The sequence below is a fragment of the Schistocerca americana genome, chromosome 1 (assembly GCF_021461395.2).
Source record: "Schistocerca americana isolate TAMUIC-IGC-003095 chromosome 1, iqSchAmer2.1, whole genome shotgun sequence".
NCBI lineage: Eukaryota > Metazoa > Arthropoda > Insecta > Orthoptera > Acrididae > Schistocerca > Schistocerca americana.
The window spans coordinates 489574872-489594658 of NC_060119.1; the positions used below are offsets into that span (position 1 = coordinate 489574872).

General features: G+C 41.7%; 1 protein-coding gene across 2 annotated transcripts in view; it reads right to left on the reverse strand.

The window, feature by feature from the left end:
* Window positions 1–19787, reverse strand: part of LOC124624145 (DNA ligase 1) — a 128632-nt gene that overhangs the window by 86941 nt on the left and 21904 nt on the right. For both annotated transcript variants that reach the window (XM_047149089.1, XM_047149088.1), the window contains exon 4: window positions 8111–8286. In XM_047149089.1, coding sequence (XP_047005045.1) covers window positions 8111–8286 — 176 coding nt within the window. The remainder of the gene's footprint in view (window positions 1–8110; window positions 8287–19787) is intronic.

Genomic DNA, 19787 nt, shown 5'->3' on the forward strand with positions numbered 1-19787 from the left:
ATAATGAGTCACTCCACATCAAGGGTGACCAGGGATCCCCCACTCGACCATCTCCAAATCTAATGAAATTTGGCGTTCTATACGGTCTTTGATGGCCGTATACCAAATTTCAGTCCAGTATCTTCAGTGGCTGAATTTTTAGGGGCTTTTAAAGAGAGGCTACTCATCCTCACATCACATACGAAGTTGAAAATGTGCTAAGTTTGCCTGGGTTTCTTAGAAGTTCTAGGAAACATTTGGTCATTTGCTTTAATGCACATAGACACCTTTTTATGCTGGATCACACCACGGAAAAAATTAGGGATTTATTCACACCTCAAAATGCATAAAAGCCTCTAAAGTGGCTAAAAAGTTTGTCACGCTATTCTGAGACCCAAGGTTTGATCGAACATTACTACTTTTAATGTGAGTGAACCAATCAGACCAAAACTTCAGGGAGTTATTCTTATCTGTGATGTCTATATATGGATCACATTTAATTAACATTGGGTGACTAAACGAAAAGATTTGCATCTGCAAAGTTGGTCAAAATTTTCCATGTGCAAATTATTATTCAATGTGTCTTGTCCCATCCTTTTTTTCTTGCCACGGCCTGAAACAGCATGCTTTAAGCTTTCAGAGCTATATTGTTTAATTTCTGGATCTTGTATACTGATGAGTAAGAGTACATTTCATAAATTATTATTTTAGCATTTCAAAAAGATAGAAAAGTGAAATATTTTGATCATTAAGTCTCATAATGAACTTTTTTTATCCTACTATATAAATCAGTTTCAAACATTAATTTAACAGATAGCATAAAAACAAATGTAATACACAACACACCAAATTTGCAAAACAAAATAGTAACAAGTCAATTCCAATCTTGGTTAAACAGTTCTACAATTTTGTCAAGGTCAGATTGTGAATACATGTATTGTCTTCCTGACGATGATGATGATCATGCTTCAAAAGTCATGAAAATATGTTGCTCAGGAATCCAGCAGGTGTCTTTAGCAGTTGGCCAGTGAAGGGAACGAGCAGAACCATGTGGGTGCATAAAGCTGATTAGGACATCATCTTGTTCATGTGAAACTTTCCACACACTTCCAACCCACCAGATTTGTCATACATACATGCAACATATTGTCCTGGTTGTAAACTTGCAATTGAGATTGTTGGAATTAATTTCGAAGGCATGAACTTGAATGCTGTAGCATCATTGGAAACTGTGTTTGCTCTGAACTGATTACAACTAATTTTCTTAAACTGGCGATTCTCTCTTGTTCCAGATATTGTACATCCCATGGCAACCTTGTTTCTTGACCAGGCTCGTTTCTTTCCAATATTTTTGTTTGGTACATAAAAAAACTTTATGCCTGGAATATTATCATCACAGAATTTGAACAAATCATATGGAGTCAATATTTGCCTAAGGGGCTCTGCAGACTAAAACAGGCCGCTAGTATTTTTACCATTCCTCCAATGCCATCACAAGGCAATTTACCGTGGCTTGTTCCAAAAAAATTCCGTTCAGCTGTGATGCCAAAATCCTTTTCATGACGACATAAATTGATTAATTTTTTAAATTCTTATACTGAGCAGCTGAACCATCACTAAAGTAATAAATGTTCTTAATATTTTTAATATTTGTTTTTAAATACATTATTAACTTTATTTGGAAGGCATGAACAGCAATGGTACCATGACGGAGACAATTAGTGATCATGCAAATGCTAATACTCTGACATTCTTTGCCACCAAAATAGACAACAAACAGATGTATTGTGCCCTGCCTACTCTCCCAATAAAATCCTTGAACAACAAATAAATAATTCTCAGCAAACTCAATCAATATAATTAATTCATTTTCTGCAAGAGTTCTTTTTAGCTGCTTAAAGTACAAACTTTGGAGTTTTCACAAGAAGAGATGGTGCCTTAAACAGGTAATTTTCAAAATCAGTGCCTCCATAAAATCTTCAACAGTTCTCTGACATGTCTCTAATGTGTTACTGTCAGTATGGACCACAGCTTGTATTCCATTGTTTCTTCAGAGTCATCTTCTTTAAAAGCATCTTCAAGAAAAAGCCTCTAATTGCATTTATCCTGGACATTCCTCACAATGTTGCAGCAAACAATCTTTCGATTCCAAACTGCATACAGCTTTTTTCATCATATTCTTGTAGTCATCTTGGATGGATGTTGCTGAAGCCAACATTAATTTGTCATTGATGAATTGCACATACACATACAGAATGTGATCCACAAATACCAACTGCAGTACAACATTTCGGCCTAAGCTCACAAAATTTAGAGGCTCTCAGCTGATTTCCATATTGCTTGCAATAAGAAATGAACATTTCTTTCAAGTTACAAAGGAGCAGGAATTTCTGCTTGGGAATCTTTTCCCCATTTATTCTTACTGCAACACAAATCTTTTTGCCTGAACATAAATGAGAAAACTCATCTTCAAAAAGATGAGCGACATTTTGTTTTACTTCAACACTGACAAAATCCCACCTTCCATCTTTACTTTCCTAGCCTTCATCACCATTTTAGTTGAAACAGCAAATTCTTTAGCCTTTTTTCAATAGGCCAGCCATTTGGGGCCAGGGTCGAAATTTGAACTTTGCTGCAATTGCCTGAAGTAAACTTAATCTGAAGTTCTTCAATTAAGATGATCATGTCTTTAAATTTTTTTGGCAGTCTTCTGTTTGCATATGAGCAACATCTACTTGGCTCACACTAGCAGCTGTGGCAGCTACTTTAGCAATGCTGCCTTGGGCTATCAGAACTTTGCTCTTTATATATCCCATGGAATCCCTTTTGCTGATCTGTTGAAGCTTTAATGGTGACACTCCAATTGATGATAATGAAGTGTTAGCAGTAAAGCAAGCATCAACAACATCCATGTCTTCACTTGGCGGTGATTCTTGCTTATCCTGGTGGGATGATTCTTTTTGGGCCACTTCATGTTTACATTTTGTACAAATTTTCCAACCAGGTTTACAAACTTCATTAGTCAGTAACTTCAAACTGTCAAGACATTGCAATGGTTACTGATGTTAAAGCATTCTTCATTACATGTTTTTCTTTACAAAATAGGTTGCAGCAATTCGCTTGCAGAAACTGAGATTTTGTCATCAACAAGGCATTATGGTATGGACAAATTTGGTCATCTTCAGTAAAATCAAGCCCAAACCTATGTCATAGAAGCTCCTTGTCCACTGAGAACATTTCCTTAACTGACTGCAGTTGACTTTGCCCATAACAGAAAGGTTATGACTTATGACAATCAGCTCCGACTGATCCATCAAAGTAACAGGGTGCAAGGGTATCTTGGTTCATTTTATACAATAGTTTATTAACAAACTGCCTATTGGCTTCTGTCTCGGGTTCTTCAGCCGACATTCATCTAATGATTTTTCTGACGTTTCGCCAGCACGAGTGGCTGGCATTGTCAAAGCTTCACCCTCCATTGCCGGTGGTGAGCTGGAGGCGAGCTCGCGGCCGCAGACTATATGTACCTGGCGCGCCAACGTCCGAGAGCTTCTCCGCGGACATTTCCGGTGCGGTTCTCCCCTTGCTACCTGCGACGGTCGTTCGCTGCAGTACGGGCAGTCAGGATCCGTTTACCTTAAGGCTTTCCTCTTTCTTGTTGAAACTGTTCGCGTGTTTTTGGATTTCTACAGCTTCTCTGAACAAGCGCGTGTGATAGTGCTTCTCTACAGCCAGAACTTCCGTGTCGGCGAATTTTATTACGTGGTCGGTCTCATTCAGTGCGTGCTCTGCCACGACAGATTTCTCCACCTGCCCCAACCTGCAATGTCGCTTATGCTCTTTGATCCTGGTGTTAATTGATCATCCAGTCATTCCGACATAAACTTTTCCGCATGTGCATGGTATACGGTATATTCCCGACATTGCAAGTAGGTCTCTTTTCTCCATCGCTGATCTAAGACACTCTTTCATCTTCCTTGTCAGTTTGAAAATCGTCTTTACGCCGTGTTTGCGCAACATACGGCCGATTCTGTCCGTCACTCTGGGAATGTATGGCAGAAAGGCCGTACCCGACATTTCTTTTTCTGGTTCCTTACTTCGCCGAGTGTTTGGCTCTGTTACACTTCTAATGTAATTTGTGGAGTACCCATTGCTCCGCAGAACAGTTTCCAGGTGTTGCATTTCTCGTTTGAGGTGTTGAGGCTCACATATTCGTCCTGCTCTCGTTACGAACGTACTAATCATGCCTCTTTTCTGGCTCGGGTGGTGGTTTGACAGACTGTGCAGGTATCGGTCCGTGTGTGTCGGTTTCCGATACACGCTGTGTCCCAGGTTTTCGCTGTCCCTTGTGACCAGCACATCTAGAAATGGCAGTTTCTTGTCCTTTTCTACTTCCATGGTAAGCCAAACACTCGGCGAAGTAAGGAACCAGAAAAAGAAATGTCGGGTACAGCCTTATATTTATTTGTATACTGTAAAATAATTGAACAAGGCACAGTTGCCCCTCAAAAATACCCTAAAATTTACAAGCAGAAAATTTTGGAAGCCTTGGCTCTCAGAATAGTTTGACTACTTTTTTACCACTTTAGAGGCTTGTCTCTATATTTTTGTCGTGGTGTGATTCATCATAAAACACTGTCTATGTAGATTTAAGCAAATGAAGAAATGACTGCTAGAACCGAGCGAACTTGGCACAGTTGTACCTTCATATGTGATGCTATGTTTAAGAGCCCCTAAAAATTGAACCACTGAAGATACTGGTCTGAAATTTGATATATAACCATCAAAGAGCATATAGAACCTTCACACCAAATTATTAGATTTGGAGATGGTCGAGTGGGGACACTTTTTAATATTGCCCCTTTGAAGTGGAATGGCCCAGAATACGTTTCCAGTATGACACTATTTCAGCGATTCAGCAATACTGACAGGAATTTGCATGAACAATTGGCAATCAAAACAACAAACCTCCTAGTGTATGCATGACGTATTATGAGTCCACAAATATTAGTGACACAGGTCAATTACCCTTTTTTGTGTGGCATGGAAGAAGACCTACATATAATGGGAGAGCTCCTGGATATGAGTTTGATGAAGGGCACTGCTGTTGGTGTGGATATTTTAGAATCAGTTGAAATGGCAATTGAATAGGACTCACTTGGGAAAAGCTGTTTTACGTAACCAAAACCCAGCACAATGCAGTAGAGTAAAAGTGTTTATTGACCTACTTCAGAAAATGTTTAACATGCTGAATTTACCTTTTGCTCATTGCTTTGAACAACAAGAGCCTCTTTATCCAAAAGTTATTGATTATCAAGATGTGATGAACTTAGTGGTGCAATTCATGAACTATACTCATCCTCACAGGCTCATTCATTGTCAGTTCACAGAATTTTTTATTTCATCTGAAGAGGATTAATGAGATATCCCCTACCATGCTGAGGTACGCTGGTTGAGCAAAGGAAAAGTGACTTCTCGAGTTTTTAGATTGTGTGACACTGTGGTTCTGTTTTTGGAGGACTTTTGCATGAACCTGAATGGGTAGCTGATTTAGGCTTTTTAGCAGTCATTATGGCTCTCCTAAACAATTTAAGTCTCAAACTCCAAAAAGAAAATAATCTCATCAATGACATGGTAACTGATATATAAATTTTATGTTAATACGGCAACAGGATTTTTAAAAGTGATTTGTTCAAAATGATTCTAAGGTTTTGCTTGACAGCATCTGTGTGAGAAGAAATACACTTTGAAAAAGAAGTCAGTGAATTACAACCCTTTGAAAACAAATTGAAATGACTTTAGTGACCGATTCCAGGTGCTGTACCGGTGTATCACTAACAGCAAAATAAAGTTGATTTTGTTAAATGTACAAGGGATGTTGCATATAAAACAATAGTCTGCAGACCTGCATATTAAAACATATCACCTTTTAATACTTCGATGCAACTTTATCCATTACTTTCATACATTAACATTTGGTAATGTTTTTGTTACAGGAAATTACTAACGTACAGCCAATACCTGATGTATTTGTAAGTCCCTTTTCAAAGGCAATTGACATTGTGTCTCACGATTTACATTTTGAACAAATCAATTTGCAATTGGGTGATCACTGAAAGATTTATTTTACAATACCAAAAATTCGCTCAAATTCTACCAGAATTTGTCAATGCAAGAATTTTCACAGCTGCACAGAGAAGCAGCAAAGATTATTCCCATGTGCGGTCCCACACATGTATGTGAAAGGTTATCTTCTGTTTTATCTTATACAAAAACTAAACTGCAATGCAAGTATTTTTGAATGTAAGTAAAAAAAACCTCTAAGAATTGCTGTCAGCAGAGTCCTTGCTCCAGATCTTAGTAGCATAATTTAGTCAAATTAAAAATTATTATTAATATCATTATTTAAATCTCTCTTGCACCGGTCATCTTGTTCCATCAAACTAAGTTCTCCACCCAGTGCACATAAATATTTGGCAATGATGAAGAAAACAGAGGTAAATCTTGGAAAAGGTCAAGACAGGCAGAGTGAGCTAGACAAGCGTAGGAAAAAGAGAGGGGTAGTGCTATTGCACAGAGTGAAGGAATGGTGGTTTGCACCATCATCAACGTAGTGAAGCCATCTTCTGTACTCTGCATGGTGTGATGCACTGTGCAAGCACCTTGAGAAGCCCTGCTCTAGTGGATTACAAGAAATTCTGAAACTCTTTATTGTCAATTACTCCCAAATGAGGGGTCACCAGTGTGAATGCCTACAGGGAGCGTCACCTGGGACCCTAACCCGCAACACTGTATATGTGGTTTCAAATAATCAACCCCATCCCTGGGAGCTTCTACAAGCATGTATTTTAATAATATGGCTAGTAAAAGTGCTGAAGCCACAGAGCAACTGTATTCTCGTAACAACCAAGCTCTCAGCTTCAAGCAGTCAGGTTTATTTAAGTCACAACTAAGAAAAGGAAGGATGAAGGGGTGGGGGACAATTCACATTTAATCTGTAAATACTGGATGTATTTATGAGCTTTCTTTAGGAAGAATGCACATTACAGATGATCTAATTATACATTATTTAGTTAGCACAAAATTAACTTGAAATTCATGTGATTTGAAGAGGTTTGTCAATCAGTAACACAGTTTGAGATGACGCAACTTTTTTACTATTTTTGTCATCATTAAGTGATGTATCTGTATCTAAAGTAAAATGTGATTATCTGGTAAGTACACTTGTTAAGGAAATGCAGAAAACCTTTGTTGATTGCTTATACAATAAGTTAATAATCAACATAAATGTGTCCGACTTTTCACATTGAAAACAACAACAATGAAGTATGTGTACATTAAAGTTAGTTTTTCAAGCTTCCAGTTGTTGAGACATTGTCATAAGATGGACTTACAAATCACATAAAGCAAAACTTCACTAATTTCTAATGAACTATTACAACTGAGGGAATGTGAAGTAAGAAGCTAGGAAGATTAAGACTTAAAGTCCTGATGATAGAGGGCATTAGAAACTGATCTAATGCTTCAACTAGATAAGGAAAGGGTAGGAAATTGTCAAAGTCCTTTTCAAAGGATTCAACCAAGCAATTGTCTTCTAGAATTTATGGATACAATGCAAAATTTAAATCTACATGGCCAGACAGAGATTTGTCCTCTGCTGCTTCTCAACCAAATCCAGTGTATTAAAGCACCACCTCACTCAGTTGAATTGGAAGATTTAATTTTGATAACTTCAAGATGGATAGTAAGGGACTGCACTGAAAACAAGTGTCAAAGAGCCACTGCTCCCAAAAGGAAACAATCAAACACAGAATGCTTGCACCCCAGTCGCAACGTGCAGGCTGAACCAAAGATGCAACACTACACAAATAGAAAGAAATCAGAACATGAGAAATACTAGTTTTTTTATTTTTTTTTATTTTTGTCATTAATGTGGTTGACTGGCAGACCTGTCAGTGATGAGAAACACCCAACATCGAAATAATGTTGGTCAATTCAATTTAATACACCTTATATGTCTTCTATGATAGGAAATAATTACTTTGTGATTTTACCCAAAGTATAACGAAGTGATTATGTATGTATTTATTTTATTTTCCTTCCAGTGCAAAATACTTTATGCAATACTCACCATCATCAGTACTGGCATCTCTCTCTGCTGTTTCAGCACCACCATTCTCAATAGGTTTCTGTTTTTCATTTTCCTTATCAAGTGACACACCTTTATTACCGGTGGCTGTTTTTTCACCGTTGAGAATCTGATCTGATTTGTCACTTAAAGCTGCCTTCTTTGTGGTTGGGGGTGACCTTGATTATGAAAATAATTAAAAGAGTTAACTGAACAATCTGACCAAAGTTGTTATTAAATCTGAAGGAACAAACTACAGGAAAATAGGAGAAGAAGACAACAACACATTTTTAAATACAACAAACAATTTTTCAAGAGAAACGACAATTTCGATCATGCTGACGAAAAGTCGTACTGCATCTCAGGTAGGTAAAAAACAATGGAAGTATGTGATATTCTTTAACATATTAAAAAAAAGGCACCAGGATGAGAAGGGCTTGTCTGTTATGAGGATGAAGGGAGATGACGAGGGGAAGGGGATTAGCACAGAGAGAGAGCAGTAGATTAAAGTTTAAGTAACGTCCTACTCTCTCTGACACTACACCGGCCTTCCTCATCTTTCTCTCTCCTCACTCCACAACAGGTGGGTCTCTCTCACACTGGCATCTAAGTGACCTCCCAAAACTGACCCTCATTTCTCCGCAAAGAAGGACCTATTAGTTCCAAAAGCTATGATGGTGTTTGTACTTCAGGGTGAAAAAAAATTCCTGAGCTTCCAGGTTAAAAATACACTTTTTCCAGGTGAATATACTATACCCCATGTGGAAGTATATTTTTTCCACGTTAAGTGACAACATACTCTCCCTCAAAGCTGTAAAACTTTCTAATCTTTTGAATAGTAATGATTTTGTACATTGGCTTAGAACTTCCTGACACTTTACGTCACGAAACCTAGCAAAAACTCAAAGCTTTTGGAAGATATCTTTGACACGTGGTAGCATGTGTATTGAATATTTTCATATCACAAAAGCATAAATACGGATTTCACCAAATATAGCAAGGCAGCTTCCGAAGTACTGAAATGGAGATCACGTTATGTGAAGTCCTTTTGTCAGCCAATCATAGCTCATGTCAAGTAATCTCACCAGCCAATAACATCAGGTATTCAGGGCATAGGAAATGTGATGTACTCAGCTGACGGCAACATCAGTGTTAAGTAGCGCAAACACAAAAATACAAAAAGTTCATGGTTTAAATTAATATACAAACAGTGTAGCTTGACAAAAAGCTACGCTTTCACATATAATGCTGGTCATCAAAAATGGTTTGCAGTTTTTTTCTGAGGGTGCGGTTAGGCAGTATCCTTACATCACACCTTAAATTGTTGCAGCTGAATTTTTCTGACAAGCACAATTATAAATTTCACCAAACATTACATGGGTTGCCTGGCTATATATATGTTCCACCGAGCACTTCATTTTTTTCACAGCAAGCCAATTACATGTGTAATTGCTCCAGAATTCACATCACACTTATTTTCGAAAGATAATTACACTTTTTGCCAACATTATTGCATAATTTGTAATTTATGAAAGAACTAAACAAAATATGAAAAACACCTTCCTTGATGCTTGGTCTTTTTTTAACACGTGTTACCCTTAAAGATATACCAAACACAGATGTGCCAGTAAAATTGTAAATAATGGCATAAACTGCTAGTCTTCTGTGCCCGAAATTTTTCTATGCGGCTGGACCTCAAACTGTTAAGTCTTGACTAAGAGTAAAAAACTCCATGATTTAAAAAATTCAATGCACATTCTCAAACCTAACATAACTCATCTTGCATAAATGGAAATTTGCTTTGAAAGTAACACTTCTCAAACCACCATACGCACTATTTACTGGCAACCAATTAGAAACATAAACAATTGTGATGCCACACTCATTGATGGCAGTTTATTGTTACAAAGTATTGCACAGTATTTGTCCTAACCCATGCAGGTGGGCCCGGGTTCGATTCCTGGCTAGGTTGGTGATTTTCTCCGCTCGGGGACTGGGTTCTGTGTTGTCCTCATCATTATTTCATCCCCATCACCAGCGCGCAAGCCGCCCAATGTGGCGTCAAATGAAATAAGACTTGCACTTGATGGCCAAAGTTCATCGGATGGGGCCTCCCGCCCAACGATGTCATACGCTCATTCCCATTTTTTTCTTTTTTGTCCTGGAGCCTTTGACACATTTGGCTGTTGGCAAACACTTGTATGTGTGGTGTGTTTTGTCGTCGTAAATGGCAAATTTTCTTTGCAACGGAAGTTTTATTTCAGTGTTATTCTCTCTCTGTTATTGTCTCATTTATCTTTTATTGCTGCAGAATTATTCTGCAGTAGCAGACTAAGGTAAAAATCAGTTCGCACCAGTCAAAATTACATATAGTAAATGATGAAAAATTCCTTGAATTCTAAAAAGTTCCTGGGGTTTATCCAGATTTTTCACAGATGAAAAAATTTCCAGATCATCCTGGGGCATATAAACTCTGTACTTTTGTTTGTGTCTGTCAACATCTCTTGAAAATTAGTACTGGTTAGCAATTTCATCTCATAATTTTATAGTTAGTTTAAGAAAGTTAGTTTTTTTTATACAATTAACACGTATTACCTATAATAATCACACAACCATTCTAGTTGGGAGAGAGGAATAAAGAAAAAAATTTCAGAAAGACTGAAACCCCACTAAACGTAAGACTTAATAACTTGATACCTCATGTCTAGATGATTCAGCTGACACTGAATACTAAGAAATTAATATTTGAAACATGGTAAATCTAAACCATAGATGATTGGTTGATTCGGGGGAGTGGACCAAGCAGTTAAGTCATCGTACCCACCGGATTAGGGAAGGTGGTGAAGGAAGTCAGACAAGCCTTTCAAAGGAACCATCCCGGCATTTGCCAGATGCGATTTAGGGAAATCACGGAAAACCTAACTTAGGATAGCCGGACGCGAGTTTGAACCACCGTCCTTCCAAAGGCGAGTCCAGTGCGCTAACCAATGAGCCACCTCACCCGGTTTAAATCGCAAATAAAATCCTGTATCAAGGAGTCAAAATGATAATACTACACCCACATCCACATTCATAATGTGCAAGCCACTGTACAGTGCATGGCGGCAGGTACCCTGTACCACTATTAGTTATTTCCTTTCCTGTTGCACTTCCAAATAGTGAGGGAAAAATGGCTGTCTGCAGGCCTCCATACAAGCCTAATTTCTCTTATCTTATATTCGTGGTCCTCAAGCAAAATGTACATTGGCAGCAGTACAATTATTCTGCCATCAGCTTGAAATGTATTCTGCCATCAGCTTGAAATGCCAGCTTTCTAAATTTTCTCAGCAGTGTTCCTGGAAAATAACATCACCTTATCTCCACAGATTCTGTTTTAAGTTCCATAAGCATCTTTGCAATACCTGAGTTTTGTTCACACTTATTTGTAACAAATCTAGCCTCTTTAATCTGACCCGGCACAGATCCCATACACTCGAGCAATACTCTTCGCCTACAATCATTACATGCTTGTTCTGTTTCATATTGCTACAAAATGTCACTCCTAGATATTTAAGCTATGTAGTTATCATGCACCACATTAATATTCCTATTTGTTAATTATGGGTTGTTTCTCCTACTTATCTCCATTAACTTATATTTTTCTATGTTTAGATCTGGCTTCCACTCATCACACAAACTACAAATTCTGTCTAATTTGTCTTATATCCTATTACAGTCATTCAACCATGACACTTTCCCATACACCACAACTTTATCAGCAAACATCTGCAGATTGCTGCTCACTCCGTTCATCGGACCATTTACATATATAGAAAATAACAGCAGTCCTATCACACTTCCTTGGGGCACTTCCAACAATACCATTGTCTTTAACAAACACTCACTGTTAAGGATTATTTACTGGGTTCTGCTTCTTACAAAGTCTTCAAGCCATTCAAATGTCTGTGAACCTACTCCATATGCTTGTACCTTCATTAACAGTCTGAAATGAGGCATAGTATCAAATGCTTTTCATAAACCTAGAAATATGGAGTATGCTTGTTGCCCTTCATCCTGAGTTCACAGGATATCGTGTGAGAAAAGGGCAAGCTGAGTTTCGTACGAGCAATGTTTTCTAAAACCACACTGATTTGTGGACAGAAGCTCTTCTATCTCTCAAACATTTATTATATTCTAACTGAGAACATGTTCAACAATTCCTCAGCAAACCGATGTCAAGGATACTGGTGTGTAATTTTGCGAGTCCATTCTTTTACCCTTCCTATATAAAAGAAGTCACCTGTGCTTTCTCCAGACACTTGGGACTTTGTGCTGGGCGAGAGATTAACAATAACTGCAAACCATGTAAGGAGCCAATGCCACCGAGTACTCTTTGTAAAACTGAAGTGGGATTCCACCCACACCAGGTGACTAATTTGATTTCAGCTCTTTCAGTTGTTCCTCTATGTCACGGACGCCTGTTCCTATGTCCTCCATACGGGGATCTGTGCGATGGTGAAATGACCATATGCCTGTATAATTCTCCTATGTCAACGATTTTTAAAAAGCAAAATTTATAACTTTGGCTTTCCTTTTGCTACTTCCTATTGTCACACCACACTTTTCAACAAGTGACTGGATAGAAGCCTTAGAACTGCTTAGCAATTTTAAGTAGGACCAGAATTTTCTCGGGTTCTCAGAAAGATGTTTTGCTGGGGTATGATGGTGGTAATTGTATGCTTCATGCATTGATCTTTTTACAGATGCACAAATCTCTAATAACTTTACTGTGTCATCACTTTCAAATTCTCTTTTGAACCAAGAGGACAACAGCCTTTGCTTTATCAGCATTTTCCTGATTTGACTGTTAAACCCTGGTGGGTCTTTTCCATCCTTAATCAACTTCCTCAGCACATACTTCTCCAGAGCAAGATTTACAATCTGTTTAAACTTTGTCCATAATTCTTCCCTCTATGTCCATCATACTGAAACTAAATCGTGAAAATTTAGTATCTAAGTAGGTTGCTAATAACTGCTTATTTTCTCTTTCTAGAATATCTGTAATCATTGTTACATGAAAAATAATTGTTCAAATTTGTACAGCTACTTACACATTTACTGATCACATCACCTTAGCTAACAAATATTGTTAGAGAAATCTTTATTCATGTGTGTTAAATGTTTTACTGTGTCACTAATAATATTCTTTTACAGAACCCACTGGATCTAATGGCATAATGAGTAACGGCGAAAGGCAAGTACCTTTTCTGGGCATGGGAGGAGTAATGTAGAGAAAGACAGAAAGAAAATGTAGTATTAAGGGCAAGAAAAGGGAAGGACACTGGAGGAGATCTAAGCCAGGGTGAATGTCAACACTATTGATATGTTGGATAGACACTTTTCCTTATGCTGGGATGGAGGATCCATGTGTGAAAGATACTCGAATTATTGTTTTTCCTCATTTGTCATTTTCCACAACACTCCTCCGCAGTCCAAACTTTGTACGTACTATAAATGCGTGCTTACTTTTCCCCACCGACCAGTCATAAGAAGGGCACAGAATTACTAACGAAATTTCATACAAGGAAACATTTAATAACATTACACAGTGAGATGATAGCAATGTGAAGAAGAATGAACAAATTATTCATTGCAAACTGTGGTAAAAAAAGGAAATACGAAAACAATTTCACTATGCATCAATATGAGAAGAGATCAAGTTGTGGGAAGTAATACTAGGAAGATGGCTGTAAGCGGAAAGTTTGGAAAATAACTGAGAAGTTACATGGTGTTACAGAGAGTGATTTTCAAATAACATGATTAATCTACTTTAGAGGTTCACAACAGATTCAAAGCTAGTCATAACAGGACAATAGTAGTGCTATGTGGTGTTAAAATTCAGATGTTAGCAATGATGCTTGGTATTTCAGAGAAAAAACTGCAGCAAGTAAACTAAAACAATGACTGAAACAATGTACAATGTAACTTTGCAATTGATGGTATTTATGTGAGAAGTAAAGACAGTAACCATGGAACATGAGTTCTACATCATGTTTTTGTGAGGCAATAAACTTATTTTAAGAGTATTTCGACAGTTTCAGCTACATTATTTATTTCATTAACCCAACAAAAATTGCTTGACATACAGAAATTGGACCCAGATGTTATTGCAGGTGGAGGAAATGTACAGACCTAAATCAAGATTGTTCATCAACAAGTTAAGTAGTTGAATTATAACCTGAAAGCTGGCCACTTATTATACTGACATATCAGAGTATCTAGTGCTAGTTATGAAGTACTCTCGTAAGGCAAAACTATCCACAGTTACAAACATACATGTTGCATGCCAACTCCTGCAACCGTGTAAATCTGCGAGACTGAATAAGGTTGGTTGGTTTGTGGAATTAAAGGGACCAGACTGCCATGGTCATCGGTCCCTTTTTCCAAATACTAAAAACACCCACAGGGAATAAAAAATGATCAACAGAAAAGATGACAGACGACACAGAACAAGAGAAACTAAGACAAAAACCAGACAAAATGAATTAAGATCACAAAGAGTGTGATGGTGGTTGGCAGACCATAGAAACAAAAAAAGGAGAAGCCAACCACCGAGAGAAACATAAAAACCCAGTTTAAAACCATACGCCAAAGGCCAGAATCAACACAAAAAAACATAACAAACACTCAAATTAACTGATAAAAAACCCCCGCCCGAATAAAACGCAACACTAAGCCTGCTATGGCAGAGTCATCAGTTAAAAGGGCAGGGAGTGTATCAGGCAGCGCAAATGTCTGCCTGAGCACAGCTAAAAGGGGACAGGCCAGCAAAATGTGGGCCACTGTCAAAGCCGCCCCACAGTGACATAGAGGAGGGTCCTCCCAACGCAGTAAATAACTGTGTGTCAGCCGGGTGTGGCCAATGCGGAGCCGACAAAAGACAACTGACTCTCTGCGATTGGCTTGCATGGATGACCGCCACACAGTCGTCGTCTCCTTAATAGCATGGAGTTTATTGGGTGTGGTCAGATTGCGCCATTCAGCGTCCCATAGCGCAAAAACTTGGCGGCGTAAGAAGGCTCACAGCTCAGTCCTCGGGAGGCCAACGTCCAGCGATGGTTTACTGGTGGTCTCTTTCGCCAGGCGGTCAACATTTTCATTGCCGGAATGGTCCCCTAGAGTTAGAGCACAGCCGACCCGACCAGCAACCATCATACCGTCAGTGCATACAACGCCAGAGCCCTGATAGGTGGCTAGGATGGAATAAAAGAGGCGGCGGAAGGCCTCCGGAGGGACTGAGTCCTTCGGGCCCTGTGCCAGTTCGAGCCGAAGGCAAGGGCGAGGCACACACCACGGGGGTGAATGCAGAAGGGCCCGGAAAGGAGGTGGAACAGGGAAAACCCCAAGCCTGGAGAGAAGCTCTCGGACACGGACGGTGATCGTGCAACCCGACCGGGGCGACGTTCTGGGAGATGGATGACTGACTGCGGGAACAGGAGACGATAATTTGGATGCCCGGGCAAGCTACAAATACGGGCAGCATAAGCGGCCAGTAAATGTTGGCGCCGTAACCGTAGTGGAGGGACACCTGCCTCCACAAGTATGCTGTCCACAGGGCTGGTCCAGAAGGCACCAGTGGCAAGTCGTATTCCGCTGTGTAGGATTGGGTCCAGCACCCGCAACGCAGATGGGGATGCTGAGCCATAAGCCAGGCTCCCATAATCCAGATGGGACTGGATTAACGCCTGGTAGAGTCGTAAGAGGGTAGATCGGTCGGCGCCCCAGCTGGTGTGGCTCAAGCATGGCAGAGCATTTAGATGCCACCAACACATCTGTTTAAGCTGCCGAATATGAGGCAGCCAAGTCAACCGGGCATCAAAAACCACACCCAAAAACCTATGTGACTCCACCACAGCTAGAAGTTCGCCGTCAAGATAAAGCCGCGGCTCCGGGTGAACAGTGTGTCGCCGGCAGAAATGCATAACGCAGGTCTTGGCAGCCGAAAAATGGAAGCCATGCGCTACAGCCCAAGACTGCGCCTTGCAGATAGCGCCCTGCAGCTGACGTTCAGCAGCTGCAATGCCAACGGAGCTATAGTAAAGGCAGAAGTCGTCAGCATACAAGGACGCTGAGACATACATTCCCACCGCCGCTGCGAGACCGTTAATTGCTATTAAAAACAGGCAGACACTTAAAACAGATCCCTGTGGCACCTCGTTCTCCTGAACTCAGAAGGAACTATGGGAGGCTGCGACGTGCATGCGGAAGGTTCGATGGGACACAAAATTTCGGATGAAAATCAGCAGTGGACCCCAAAGACCCCAACCATGAAGCGTAGAGAGGATGTGACGACGCCATGTCGTATCGTACGCCTTCCGCATGTCGAAAAAGACAGCGACCAGGTGCTGACGGCGGGCAAAGGTTGTACGGCTGACTCAAGGCTCACCAAACTGTCGGCGGCAGAGCGGCCTTTACGGCACCCACCTTGAGACGGAGCCAGCAGGCCCCGAGACTCGAGTACCCAACTCAACTGCAGGCTCACCATCCGTTCAAGCAACTTGCAAAGAACGTTGGTGAGGATAATGGGGCAGTAGCTGTCCACCTACAAAGGGTTCTTGCCAGGTTTCAAAACGGGGATGACAATGCTTTTCCCGCCATTGCGATGGAAACTCACCCTCACCCAAATACGGTTGTAAAGGTCGAGGAGGCGTCGCTGGCAGTCCACTGAAATGTGTTTCAGCATCTGACAGTGGATGTGATCTGGCCCAGGAGCTATATCAGGGCAAGCAGCTAGGGCACTGTGAAATTCCCACTCACTGAATGGAACATTATAGGATTCAGCATGGTGGGTACGAAAGGAAAGGCTCCGACATTCCATCAGCTCTTTAATGGAGCGGAAGGCCAGTGGATACTCCGCAGAAGCGGAACTCAGAGCAAAATGCTATGCCAAGCGGTTTGCAATTACTTCGGCATCAGTACAAACTGCTCCATTCAGTGAGAGTGCAGGGACGCTGACAGGGGTCCAATAGCCATAGAGGCGTCTAATCTTGGCCCAGACCTGCGATGGAGAGACATGGAGGCCAATGGTGGACACATACCGCTCCCAGCACTCCTGCTTGTGTTGGCAGGTAAGGCGGCGGGCCCGCGCACAGAGCCGTTTAAAGATGACGAGGTTTTCCAAAGAGGGATGCCGCTTGTGACGCTGGAGCGCCTGCCAGCGATCGCAGGCAACCACTAAGGCACAGTCCTCCGCCGAGGGGACCCAGAAGAATGGGGAATGGCAGATTCTGCGGCAGTAACGATGCCGATGGTGACCGCGTGAACCACCGCATCAATGGCGTCATTAGAGAGAGGCTCAATAGCGGCAATGGAGGAGAACAAGTCCCAGTCAGCCTTATTCATAGCCCATCTGCTAGGGCGCCCATAAGAGTGACACTGTGGCAGTGACAGAAAGTGGTCACTACCACACAGGTCGTCATGCACACTCCATTGGACAGACGGTAAGAGGCTAGGGCTGCAGATCGAAAGGTCGATGGCGGTGTACGTGCCATGCGCCACACTGAAGTGTGTGAAGGCATCATCATTTAAAATCGAAAGATCGAGCTGTGCCAATAAATGCTCAATGGTGGCGCCTCGACCTGTTGCCACTGACCCATCCCACAGAGGGTTATGGGTGTTGAAGTCGCCCAGTAACAAGAAAGGTGACGGCAACTAGGCTATCAGCGCAGCCAGGACATGCTGCATGACATCACCATCCCGTGGAATGTAAAGATTGCAAACAGTAACAGCCTGTGGCGTCCACACCCGAACAGCGACAGCCTCTAAAGGTGTTTGTTGAGGGACAGACTCGCTGTGAAGAGAGTGAAGGACATAGATGCGGACACCACCAGACACACTTCCATAAGCTGCCCAGTTCTTATAATAACCCCGATAGCCATGGAGGGCGGGGGTTCGCATTGCTGAAAACCAAGTTTCCTGAAGAGCAATGCAGAAGAAAGGGTGTAGGCTGATAAGTTGTCGGAGCTCAGCTAGATGGTGGAAGAAACTGCTGCAGTTCCACTGGAGGATGATGATGTCCATGGCTGAGAAAGGCATGAAGGAACTGGGAAGGCAGATTACGCCGCTGGGTCACCTGCTGTCTCCGATTGAGTACCTGTGCTAGTGCTATCCATGGTGTCTGAGGAACCGGCGAGATCGAGGTCCTCAGCGGACGCCAGAATCTCCACCTCGTCCTCAGACGCAGAGCTTGTAGGAAGCGGTGGGACCGGTGCCACCACAATGTCGTTATTCTTGGGACTTTCTTCTTTTTCTGCTTCTCTCGCTGTGCCTTCGGTGGTTCAGGCTTGGAGGGCTTCACTTGGTCAGTCTCAGGGGTGGACGACGACCGTAAGGCCCTAGGACCAGGGACTGGTGGTTGTTTCAGCCACTTGCGCGTGTCTGCTTTTCCGCTGGTCGGAACTTGCGAAGGGAGGTCTCCAAGGGACCCCTTCGTGGCGAGAGTAGCCAAAGAAGTCTTACTCTTCTCTGGCTGGGAAGGGGGAACTGATGTCCCCGATGGGTGGGGGGGTGGGGGGGGGGGGGGTGGGGGGGTGTTGTTCCTGAAGTAGATGGAGCAGGAGCAACAGGGTGTGAAGTGCCCCCACAATCAAGGGGGCTGGTGGATTCTGACTGATCACAGATCCAACCGTACGGGACAACAAGGGAGATGGGAGAACAGTCGTTGCAGCAGCGGCATAGGTCGACGTCATTGGCACAGGATGGAGCCTCTCATATTTCCGCCTAGCCTCGGAGTAGGTCTGGCGGTCCAGGGTCTTATATTCCATTATCTTCCGTTCTTTCTGGAATATCCTACAGTCTGGTGAGCAGGAGGAATGGTGTTCTCCACAGTTAACACAGATGGGAGGCGGAGCACATGGAGTATTGGGATGCGAAGGACGTCCACAATCTCGACATGTGATGCCGGAAGTACAGCGGGATGACGTGCCCGAACTTCCAGCATTTAAAACACCACATCGGAAGAGGAATATATGGTTTCACATCACAGCGGTAAACCATCACCTTGACCTTTTCGGGTAAGACGTCACCCTCGAAGGCCAAGATGAAGGCACCGGTGTTGTTGTTGTTGTGGTCTTCAGTCCTGAGACTGGTTTCATGCAGCTCTCCATGCTACTCTATCCTGTGCAAGCTTCTTCATCTCCCAGTACCTACTGCAACCTACATCCTTCTGAATCTGCTCAGTGTATTCATCTCTTGGCGTCCCTCTACGATTTTCACCCTCCATGCTGCCCTCCAGTACGAAATTGGTATTCCCTTGATGCCTCAGAACATGTCATACCAACCGATCCCTTCTTCTAGTCAAGTTGTGCCACAAACTCCTCTTCTCCCCAATTCTATTCCATACCTCCTCATTAGTTATGTTATCTACCCATCTAATCTTCAGCATTCTTCTGTAGCACCACATTTCGAAAGCTTCTATTCTCTTCTTGTCTAAACTATTTATCGTCCATGTTTCACTTCCATACATGGCTACACTCCATACAAAAACTTTCAGAAACGACTTCCTGACACTTAAATCAATACTGGATGTTTACAAATTTCTCTTCTTCAGAAATGCTTTCCTTGCCATTGCCAGTCTACATTTTATATCCTCTCTACTCCGACCATCATCAGTTATTTTGCTCCCCAAATAGCAAAACTCCTT